Genomic DNA, 12,603 nt, shown 5'->3' on the forward strand with positions numbered 1-12,603 from the left:
TATTAAAACCGCACAAGTCAAATAATATCTACCATAAAAGCCGATACAGCAAGACTGATTAATAATCAGAATATGCAGACTGCACTTGGTCTACGGATACAAATCTCTACACAGTTGCCTGCTGTTCTACAGGGAAACAAACAAAGCTGCTTGAGTTCTAGGAAGTAATGATTGTTTCCCTGCAGAGCAGTTAGGGACCATCTGAAACATTTTTTAAATACAGTATATTGGAGATAGATTTCTGTTTCATTAAAGAAAGTAAAAATGGCAATTACATTTTTTTTGTCTTTACATCCCTTTAAGTCCCTTTAAGAGATAGCGTCCATAGTTCACTTTTAAAGTGATAGTGTCCATATAATGTGTTGAAGTAATAAGAGTCCTTAGGTGATGAAAGAGTCCTTAGGTGGAAGAAAGTACAAATGCAATCCATTACAGTATAAAATAGTAGATTATCCCAAAGGGAACATCATTTGAAAGAAAATGCACCCTATATAATGCCTTTCAATTGAGAAATATATATGACACTGCTACCCACAGTCTGTCCAGAGCCATAATCTGTAGCCATAATGTTTATCAAATATTCACTTATAGTAATATACATACACATTTACTGTCTTAGTTCTCCTGTAATCATTCATTTCAGGCAGGAGATCTGTTTTCTAACCAGTGCTCATAGCCTGAGGAGGTAAATATAACAAATTATTAGTTACAAAAACATTTCAGGCTTAGCCTCCAGGACATTACCTCCAGGACATTTTTCATGCTTGTGTTGCTCCCCAACTATTTTTAAATTTGTATTTGGCTCATGGGTAAAAAAGGTTGTGGACCCCTGGGTATAAGTTCACGTTTATTTTTCTGCTTCACTGCTGTGAATAATTGTGCAATCCTTAATCCATTTTTAGTAAATGAGACTCAAAGTGGACTCTGCTCCTGCTCTAAAAGATAAGATGGACCTGTTTCAGCAAAGGAGCAGACAAGGTTAATCTGCAGATCTGGACTGCAGTAAAAAAAACTTTATTTCTGTGGAGTTTGACCTGTTTTTTATTTCTGATAAACCTTCCAGCGTGTTTTGTTTATGAGCAGAATTCAAATTTTCAGTAAGGGCAGAGACACACAATCAGATTCGGGGAGATGGGGAGAAATGTAAATCGCCGACGGGATGGCACTCTGAGAGCTTTTTTTCTGAAGTCGCCCGAAGTTTCCTCGTGAGGCGACTTTGGAAAACAAATCACTCTGAGTGCCATCTCGCTGGCGATTTACGTGGCATAAGTTCTCTTTGGAGTATTCCCCTGAAAGTGTTGCAGTATGTGGCCTTTTCACTAGCAAGTTATAATATATGATAATAATATGCAATATCCCTGCTTAAAATAATAGTTTCCTGTAGAACAGTAGGAAGACTGGGAAAGGTACTCTAGCAAGTATCACATGCCCAACTATTGCTAATAGAAAAATTCTTCCTGCAGTGCCCTAATGGCACCCAGCCTATTGCTCCGTCCGTAGCTGTATCAGCCTTTGAACTATTGCAGTCTAGCCAGGTGCTGCTTAACTGGTTGGTGTTTTGCCCAATGGGGGTGGCAAGTGCACTATCTATATATACAGCAGCTGGGGGTAGCCCTGCTATCACAGAGAAATCAGACTCGGCATAAGTGGTAAGGGACCTACCTGTTAGGTGCTGTAATTGATTTGATTATATATAAATATGTTTTCATTTTGTTTTGCTTTTGTATGAGGGTAATGGGGTTCACTCTGTAATGATAGGTTTTTGGGTCTGGTGGGAACTGATGAAAGACTAAATTAGTATAGAGCAACAAAATATGTGTGGATGATGATACAAGATATGAAACTCAAGAGAGTAGTTGGTTACACAAACCGACCCTGCGCAGTAGTTTGAGATATAAAAAGGAGGGAATAGGAAGAGCTGGATAGCGGGAGACGTGTTTTTAAACAATACAATGTTTTGCAAAAGTTTGCAGGACAAGCTACAAAATTAAATGTCTGGTTGCTGACTGTGATAATGCACTCAATAAACCCCTTCAAAAGAGTTAGGAGAGAGAGAAAAATATGCATAATGATTTGGCCAAATCTCATTACTGCAAAATGAATGAAATCAGAAACATAAATCTACAGCCTCTGTCTTTCCCTTTAGTTTACATTATCTACCTTATCAAAAATAATAAAAGACATTAAGAAGTTAGTGCTATACATAAACCATAATAATATTGAATTACTTTATTCTCCTAGAAATTGGCAATTATAGTTTCAATCTACAGAGATAAGAAAACAAGGTGTCGAGATATAAAGTTCAACTCTACAATGATGAGAATTTTCGGTTAACAGTTTATTGAACTAATGGCTTATTAATAGGTTACATTAGCCATGAACAGTGTTAGCAATTGACTTGGCCACTCCAGAATGGCAGTTTATTGGCCGGGTATAAGACCCAAACAAAAACCCTGCCACAGTGATATCTTGCCAGGGCAAGAACTGCATTGGGCCATAGAAGCTGTTCTCGTCATAAACCCTTATTCCTGCTGATTTGAGGGGGAAGGGGGCACTTGATCAAATAAGACAGATTTGGACCACCAGCTGGATCTTTACATCTATGAACATATCCATGCTTTCAAAGTAGTTGAAGTATACATGCTGAAGATACAGACTGAAGAGGGAAGTGTTTAGGATAGTAAGAACAGAGAGTTCATAGCCAGAAGAGTTTTGGTTTAAGTTGGGGGAAATGGTGGAGAGTCCTGGGTAGGAAAGAGAACGTGAGAAGAAGAGAATATATGTCACACCCTTTTAAATTGCTGCTAATGCCTGCCAACTTTTCTTTTTTCATCTCCTCCTGCCCTTGGGGTCAGGGACATTGAATCTTGTACATCAGATTCTAAAGGACCATTTCCTTTTTATTCCTTTTGCAGGTTAACAAATTAAAACTGCAATCATGAAGATCGTGGTTGTAACCTTGGCTCTGGTGTTCTTCACAGGTATGGAGTTGACAGTTCATTGTGCATTGAGGGTTATTGCAGGAATGAGAGTCACTTACTGTTTTATAGTTCTTTTTTAGAACGGCACATCTTGGATGCAGGATATTCTACAGAATGGCACACAATCCTTCTTGGCCCTAACATTGTGATGGATTCCATCATGGATTAAACACTACTGATGTGCTCCAGATCAGTGGTGTAACTAGATATTACTGGACCCCACAGCAAATTATTTTTCAGGCTCCCAAAATATCTAGACGTTGACCTGTTTTATCAATATTTATTGAAATTCTATACTAATGGGGCCCCTATACCTCCTGGGCCCCCTGCAGCTGCAGGGTCTGCTTCCTCTGTAGTTACACCCCTGGTCCAGATCATATACATATATGCCCTTTTGTGTCAGAAATACATTGAACAAATGGGAGGACCAAGGGGAAAGCTCTGGGCAGGCATGGTAGCCGTAATGTATAACTGAAACGGAGAACAAGGAGTGTGGTCAAGAGACAGGCCGGGTCAATACCAAACAGACAATACGGTAACAGGTGAAACAAGCCATGTTTACTAGCAATTACCAAGCATAGCCATAGGAGTGAACCAGGGCCTTAGATGTCTGCTCACATAGAGCAGTGGTAACACAGACAGCATAAGAACACCAGGTCCCTGGGTCAACTCCAGGCAGGTTATTACATTAGCCTTACTGTAAACAGAGCACATTCACAGACAATTTCGTGTGACACAGTGACTATCACTTTCACTATACATACAACTGCTACTTAAATGACCCCCAGAAATGTGGGAACTGGGCTGCCCATACCTATTTATACCCCATAAATACAGATGTGAGGCTCTCCTAACATGAAGTCACTAAGGGGCTGTGGCTCATATATTTCTATTGGGGATCCATTGTTGGCAGGGCCCCTTCTCAATGATCTAGGTAACCAATGAATTAATAACTAAGGGGGCCCTGATTGGCTGCTGCCTGCTTTGTAAGCATCAATTATCTTTATTTTCTTGGTTGTTGAACTATAGGCCATAGTTTGGGGTGTCAGAGATTTTATTAAGATCTCCAACTGTCAACAGGTGACAAGGCAATGTTAATGGTTATTAAGGTAATTGGGGTCAGGGACCTTGCACAAACAGTGGAGATTTGACATTTTGCAACTTTTGCACATACCACATTACTATTTATTTTGTTCCTGTGTTGGTAACATAAAATGAAACTGTTTAAATATGTTTTATTTAACACAGTGATTTGTACAGTAGTTGTTTCCTTCTTTTCACTTACAAAATTAAAGGAAAACTATACCCACGAACAATGTAGGTCTCTATAAAAATACATTGCATAAAACAGCTCATGTATAAAACCCTGCTTCATGTAAATAAACCATTTTCATAATAATATACTTTTCTAGTAGTATGTGCCATTGGGTAATCATAAATATAAAATTGCCATTTTAAAAAACAAGGGCCGCCCCCTGGGATCCTAGGATTCACGGTGCACACAAACAAACCATACATGTTAGGTCATATGAACCAATTAACAGACAGAGTTCTTTTTGCTTCCACACTTCTTCCTGTTGCAGTTAGAGTTGTAGTATTTCTGGTCAGGTGATCTCTGAGACAGCACACAGACCATCACAAAATGGCAGTTCAAGGCAAGAGATGTAAAAGGGAAATATTTGCTTAAATATATATATACCAGTTTGACAATATTCTTTAATATGACACTTAATTTGATATAAACGTTAGGTATTCAATTTTGGGGGTATAGTTTTCCTTTAAGTAATTATGTACTTTGGCATCCAACTCTCTTGTTCTGTGTGGACATTGCTGTTGCTCTTTGTACCTTGTCAGCTATTTCTTTTGCTTGGCAGGGAGTGAATGCCGCTTCCTTTGGATGAAGGATGAACCTAAGCCAGAGCCCGGAACACTAGAGACATTTGTGAATAATGTGAAAATACTCGGGGAGCATTATGTACACTACTTGGAAAACACTGAGATTGGAAAAGAGTAAGCACAATATAATATTACTACTGACACTCTCATATATACCTGTAGCACACCCTTGAGTGTACTTTCGCTGTGTATTAAGGCAATGTGTGACCAGGCTAAAACTGCTTGAAGTGTGCCCAGACCCCCAGTGTACCCGTGCAACTCCCGGTACCTGGTGTAGATGAATACAGCAGGATATTCAGCCAGACAGTTTCTTTGCAGTAAACTATAACTGGTTTATTTACAGAGAACAGTAACAAGGTAGTAGTTCACAGGCACTTTGATGTTCACAGTTATCATAGAATAGCTTCACACAGCAATAATCCCTCTAGAGATTACAGGGTGCAGCAAACGGGCTAGTATTCAGTATTACAGCAACAATAGACGTGGGGAATAGTTACCACTCTCACTAGGCACTATCCCTCTGGTGAAACACTAAGGCAAGGGTTTCTCAGCCTGGGGTCTTGTATCTTGGCACCGAACTTGATCCTCACCTCACCCACTGTATTCAGCCTGGGATCTTGGGTCTTGGTATCCTATCTGGTCCTCAACTCACCCACTGTAGTCCCTGCACTAGTGGTTCAAATACCACGGGGTCCTAACCCCACTACACCTCCTCGTTGGAGCCACATCTGCTCACTAGCTACCCTGAGCTGACTTTCACTCCTAGAGCGACTATTACAGTACTACTAACACTATCTTACACTTAACTAACTTTTCCGGCAGACCTGGACCTGTAGTACCTCTCAGTGAGGCAAAGTCCCAGGACAGACCCAGACCTCATGGTGCTAAACCCTTTTATATTATCACACAGTGCCATCTAGTGGACAATCCCCAGGTACTAGTGTGGACCCAGCTAGGGACATAGCTGCCTGAGTTAACTAAAGGACCCTTAGGTGTCCAAATACTAAAGAGGAATGCCTGAGATAAATACACCCAAATCTCAGGGTCTCTACATTCTCCCCCCACTTAGAAACGTCAACGTCCCCGTTGACAAACTAAACAGTTACTCTCAAGTGCACAATAAATCACATTTTAAATAACATTTACTATTTGTACATCACGCTTCAACAGCCTCTCCAGAGGACTGCCCATAGTACAATGGATCCTGTAAACAAAAATATTGCAAACATGCATTTTTCCTGAGCACTGTATCAATACTTTAATGCAACCTCATACTGGGTCCATGGCCGTGGCCCCCAAATCCTATTACCTCGGGATTAACCCTACATATTACCAACACTGTACTTAAATTCTTTATTCACATTTCTATTATTTATGCACTTAGGCGGGAAAAGGGAATTGGGATTTTGGGACAAGTGTCCCTTAACTATTTACAGTCTCTGGGTTGTTTGCCAAAGTCCTCCTTCCAGGTGGGTGCGATTCACCCCTAGAGTGGCTAAAAATAAAGAACCCACTACAGAGTCCAACATGGTTTCAGTCATGCTGCAGATCAAACCTGAATCTCTTTTTCTTTATGAGTCCTGACTCCAGGGGAAGCCTCCCCAACTTGAAGTGTCTCAACCCAGAGATGAATAACAAAAATAAAGCTCCATTCCTTGAACTCCATAAACAGTTAGCAACGAAGTGCAAACAAAAGACTTACTCCGGTCAACTTTAACTGGGGGTGGTTACTTCACCCTTCCCCCCACAACAGAAAACAGCACCCTCCAGGGTGTAGCATGACCAACGGTCGCAGAACTCTATCACAGTCCCTGATCACCCTTAGGACTTACACCAGGTACGTGAAACGCCTTTTAACATCCTCATAAGACGTGTAATATCTGGGGTGAGGCTTCTCCACCTTCTGGCCTTGATCCCCAGTGACTTCCACACTGAACAGCCTCGGGATAGGATTGTACTGGCCGCTGCTGTGGACTGCGTGCTTCAGCACGGTGCGGCCCCACCACCATTCCTGCTCCAACATGCGGACATATTCCCAAGCCTGCATTCTCTTGGGCCTTTCTGAGTGTATCAGAATATTAGGGGGCATTTTCTCCTTCATGGTGATTTCTTCCACCACCCAGTCATCCAGCTCGTTTTCCACCCTCTCATACACCCAGAGTGGGGCATAGGGCATGTAATACCCCCAGAGTCGGTTCACCCTGAAATTTATGACTCTCTGGATGCGAGACACTGATTTGAATATAGTGGGATCAGCCCTTCCAGGCAACACCCAAAAGTTCTTTTCCTCCTCAGGACTAACTTTTGGCGGGGCCCAGAAACTTGGGGGGAGTTTAAACATAGGCTCAGCTGCCGCTCCTCCTTGTTCCTCTGGTTCCGCCTCATATTCCTCCCAGCCAGGGGCCGGTTCACCTGTGGATACACTACCCCCTTCGGCCGAAAGGGGCACACCACCCGTGGGCACTTTTCCTTCCTTTAACCCCTTCAGGTAGGATATCGGGGCCAGCACCTCTTCCTGCCCGGATTCCACATATGCCAGGGTAGATTTAGGTATCCCCCCATCTGAGCTTGTCCCTCCGCTGGACACCCCCCGGGATGTAGATCGGCCACGTGGTCCTCGGGCCCCAGGGGACCTACCCCGAACTTGAACCGGGACTCTCCGGCTAACGGGAGCATTAGAGTCTCCTTCTGCAGGCTTTCGCACTTCAGTGGAGGCGGGTGGACTAGCGGGCAAGGCCTTTGGGGTTTGGCCCATAAGAGTGGTGGGTGGGGTAGGTAGCGCAGCTGGCGCGGGTAGGGCAATGGCACTATCCTCCCCCTTGTTGGTGTCTACGATTTCAATAGGGGTGCCCTGAACTTCCGCTAACCCAGGCCCGGGTGCGGACAATTCCCCGCTCACCTTCCCATCTCCTCCTTCGGCTGGGGACGGCGCCGTAACAGTCGGGACCGGAGTGCTAGGCCTGGACACAACCGGGTCTTTGGCGTCCAGCAGAGGCCCGATCCAACAAGGCCGTTGACACTTTGGGCATATGGAGGCAATCTGCTTCAACTCCGCATAAACCATGGCACTGCAGCCTCCACAAATAGGAACCGGGATAGGGTTCCCCTCATCCGTCACATCAGCCGCAAAAAGTCCTGCCCAAATATAGCGATAGCCGGCATCCAGCAGCATGACTCCGGCTGGTCTCTCCTGCAGTGACCTGTAACTGGCTTGGTCACTATCTGACATTTCTGCTTTTCGGGCTTGCCTCTATGACACCGTTAACAGAGCTCTGATACTGCGTCTGCTCTGCTCACTAGCTGGTCTCACAATGCCCTCCTAAGATGGCCGCCGTGACATCAGCAGCCAGACCACTCCTCCCAGCTGGGCGCCAAATTTCCCATACTGTCATTGGTTGGTAACACACCTCCTGATCTCGGGGAGGGGTGGCTAAACAGGGTGGTACGGCTGTCTATTCGGCCCACGTCACTCACCGCAGTTTCGCGCCTTTCCTCTGGCGCCACTTTACACGATCCTGATTGGTTCTCCCCACCAATCTGGAAAGGTGGGCACACAACTTTCCGGTCGGCCCTCTCCTTCAGGCAACAGTAAATTTAGGGCGGTCGGAACTCAGGCTGCAAGCTGCGCTAGGCCAATATGCCTTTTTCCTCTCTGGTCCGGCACTGCAGCGCCTGTCACACTTTTCTCTCACAGCAATGAGTTCAATAAAGCTATCCCGGACGAGCCCCCAAATGTAGCACACCCTTGAGTGTACTTTCGCTGTGTATTAAGGCAATGTGTGACCAGGCTAAAACTGCTTGAAGTGTGCCCAGACCCCCAGTGTACCCGTGCAACTCCCGGTACCTGGTGTAGATGAATACAGCAGGATATTCAGCCAGACAGTTTCTTTGCAGTAAACTATAACTGGTTTATTTACAGAGAACAGTAACAAGGTAGTAGTTCACAGGCACTTTGATGTTCACAGTTATCATAGAATAGCTTCACACAGCAATAATCCCTCTAGAGATTACAGGGTGCAGCAAACGGGCTAGTATTCAGTATTACAGCAACAATAGACGTGGGGAATAGTTACCACTCTCACTAGGCACTATCCCTCTGGTGAAACACTAAGGCAAGGGTTTCTCAGCCTGGGGTCTTGTATCTTGGCACCGAACTTGATCCTCACCTCACCCACTGTATTCAGCCTGGGATCTTGGGTCTTGGTATCCTATCTGGTCCTCAACTCACCCACTGTAGTCCCTGCACTAGTGGTTCAAATACCACGGGGTCCTAACCCCACTACACCTCCTCGTTGGAGCCACATCTGCTCACTAGCTACCCTGAGCTGACTTTCACTCCTAGAGCGACTATTACAGTACTACTAACACTATCTTACACTTAACTAACTTTTCCGGCAGACCTGGACCTGTAGTACCTCTCAGTGAGGCAAAGTCCCAGGACAGACCCAGACCTCATGGTGCTAAACCCTTTTATATTATCACACAGTGCCATCTAGTGGACAATCCCCAGGTACTAGTGTGGACCCAGCTAGGGACATAGCTGCCTGAGTTAACTAAAGGACCCTTAGGTGTCCAAATACTAAAGAGGAATGCCTGAGATAAATACACCCAAATCTCAGGGTCTCTACATACCTTTACATTCTGCAATGACCTGTATTCTTCTGAAGATACAGTAGGTGAGATTTGGTATAATGCCTATTAGCTCTTCTAGATACTCTTAAAAAACCCAGCTAGAAGGACATTTAGAATGAGATAATGGGGCAGATTTATGAATGGTCGAATGGTTGAAAATTCTAATTTTTAAATTCAAATTTCGAGTTTATTTTAGTCTAATTCGACTAGGGAATAGTCCATATTCGAAATTAGAATTTCAAAATTCATCATGTTCTGTCTCTTTAAGAATTCAACTTCGACTAATCGCAATCTAAAACCTGCCGAATTGATGTTTTAGCTTATGGGGGACCTCCTACAACAAATTAGGTGTCGTTTGGTGGACTTTGAAAAAAAAACAAAAACATTTTTTTGGTGTGAAAAAACTCTAATCGAATTCAATCCTATTCACCCGATTTTAAAAAATTAGATATAACCACAATAACAGCAAAAGATTTACCCACAATGAAATCATATTTATGAATATCAATTACCAAAGTTTCAAATGCACATAAAACCATAAGTATGTAAAATCATGAAAAAATAATCTGTATAGATCATAAAATACAAATATATTTATAGAAATTAACACTGATTAAACTATATAGATTATCAGTACTATTAATACCATATATCTAAGAAGCTAAAAGTTCTCACGCTTAATCATAGTGTTCCTAAACATTTTACGGAACAACCAGTGGCGGAACTACCGGGGGAGCAGGGGGTGCGAGCAGACCAGGGCCCGCACCCTCTCAGGGCCCCCCGGCAGCCCGCTCACCAGTGAAAGCCGTCGTGTATGGAGGGGGGATTTTTTGATTAAATAGTTTGGCACCAAAGGGTTTAAATATCAACTTGGATTTGGCATCTTTTTAATTTGTTGTAAGGGTTAGTCCACATGAGCAGATTCGGGGAGATTATCGGGGCGACAATCTCTCTGAACTGCCTTCCCCCTGCCCTCCTCTGGCTAAAATGACAAAGAGGCGACAAATCTCCTCTTCTTCGGAGCGACTGATCTCCCTGAACTGCCTCCCCTGCCTTTCTGCTGGAAAATGCAAATTAGGGGCGGGGAGGGAAACGGTGTGACTTTTTGTCACAAAACGAGGACGTAAAAAATGTTTTCCCCTTCCCACCCCTAATTTGCATATGCAAATTAAGGATTCGGTTCGGTATTCGGTCGAATCTTTCACGAAGGATTCGGGGGTTTGGTCAAATCCATCGAATCCAAAATAGTGGATTCGGTGCATCCCTAGTAAATTTGGACGCAAGTGCCAATTTTTATATGCACGACTATTTTGTCCAAATGCATTAGTCAATGGGTGTCCGAATAATTTTGACGCGCAACAATTTTTTCACTGGCAAATTTTTACAGCAGTTTCGCAAATTTATTCGCTGACCGCGAAACATGGAAATTCGCTGCTAATTCAGCCTGCCGAATTTATTCGCCCATCACTATTACTATGTATTTTAAGCACTGTCACACTTTGCACATCATATGTTTTATCTCCTTTTCTAGCATTCCCTGTTTCTCTTGTTTTGTCCCTCTCACTCGCTTTATGACATAACATCAAAATGGAAAATCATATTTTTTATTTTCTGTTTTAGACTGCAGCTTAATAAAGATTTAGTTACTATGAGAGACAGCATTTATGACTTGAAAAAGGAGCTTGAGAAAATTTCAAAAGACTTCTGGGAAGAGCTTGACAAGGAACTAAATGAGAAGTACCCAGTTTTCAGAACAAAAGTCGTCCCAGCTCTGAAGGACTTCAAGCTACGCTGGAATGAACACATGGAACAATTGGGCAAAGACATAGCAGAAATGAGCCATAAATTAATTTTCAATGTCAAAACAAATGTTGAACGTTTTCTTGATACGCTTAGTGCTTCTGCCACAAGTGGTCGGGACAAGCTACGCTCCGAAGTAGAGAGTCTGAGGGCCACTCTGCTCCCATATGTGGATGAACTGCAGAAAGAGCTGGAAAAGGCCAGGAAAGAGATGGATGATGACGTAGATGAAATAAGGAAGTATATTAACAAAGAAGTGGATGCGATCAGAGAACACACAAAACCCTATTTTGAAAACCTAAAATCTGAGGCAAACCCACATGCTGAAGAGTTGCAGAAGTATTTGCTCAAGCTACTGGATGATATTAAAGCAGCTTTCGTCGAAAAAGCCTAATGAACCAAAAAGAAAGTAAAAAAGTGAAAGAACAAATAATTCATTCGCTCATTCACTCTATTATTTCCAGTCTATCTTATCCATTGCAAATAGCTCAAAATTGTGAAGATACTTCTCTTATCACCAATTATTATAAATTCTGCTTATCATTAGCTAAAGTATTTCGCCATTCACTATTTTGACTGCTTGAATAACGATTTGTTTCAGATAAGTGTTGTGTGAGATGCCATTTTAAATGAGTCCATTGACTCAGTGACATTTTAACAAGAAATTCTATCCTTTATATTAAAATACTTGCTTAATTGTCATAAAATATGAGGGGTATGTTTGTTATGAAAAAAAAATAATGATCCTTTTAGATTTAACTTGATATAATGATCAGTTCCAGTGAAGAAAAGTAATATAAACTTTGCTTTAACTTGTACTGGGGATTAACAGTTTGGATGAAGGTTAGTACTCAGTGCAGCTGAGCACTAACAGCCTATTGGAATGAATGATGGACTGACACATGCATCTTCTTTCCTGACAGAATATTTTCCTGACAGAGTAGAAAATATTGAATGGCTAGGAGTTGTCCTAGATTACTCTGTTGCCCCATGATCAAAACATTAGAAATAATTTACAAAGATCCTAATGTAAGTGTTAGAGCCCCCTTGATGCTCATTTAGCCAACACTTGCATCCAGGGTCAACAAATTTGGTTGAGTGATGGGGAATGCCTAAGTGCCTCTCCAAGCCCACCCATCATGAATACAGCAATGCTCCATTCATACAAACCTAAATGAAACACCAAGACCCAGAAATGGGGTAAAATGGCCACAGCATTAATTCACATTCCATAAGAGATCGCTACTATGCTCTGTCATTCCTCACTGAAGACTTGAGATCATCACCAGAAAGT

General features: G+C 42.6%; 1 protein-coding gene across 1 annotated transcript; it reads left to right on the forward strand.

Moving 5' to 3' along the window:
* Nucleotides 1-1,632: 1,632 nt before the first annotated feature.
* Nucleotides 1,633-12,011, forward strand: XB5857568.L (provisional ortholog of apolipoprotein A1 L homeolog). Its single transcript, NM_001086574.1, is given in 4 exon segments — nucleotides 1,633-1,649; nucleotides 2,916-2,981; nucleotides 4,856-4,991; nucleotides 11,130-12,011. Coding segments are annotated over 3 exon segments (753 nt in total). The 5' UTR covers nucleotides 1,633-1,649; nucleotides 2,916-2,938; the 3' UTR covers nucleotides 11,704-12,011.
* The last annotated feature ends 592 nt before the right edge of the window (nucleotides 12,012-12,603 follow it).

The sequence above is a fragment of the Xenopus laevis genome, chromosome 7L (assembly GCF_017654675.1).
Source record: "Xenopus laevis strain J_2021 chromosome 7L, Xenopus_laevis_v10.1, whole genome shotgun sequence".
Taxonomy (NCBI): Eukaryota; Metazoa; Chordata; class Amphibia; order Anura; family Pipidae; genus Xenopus; species Xenopus laevis.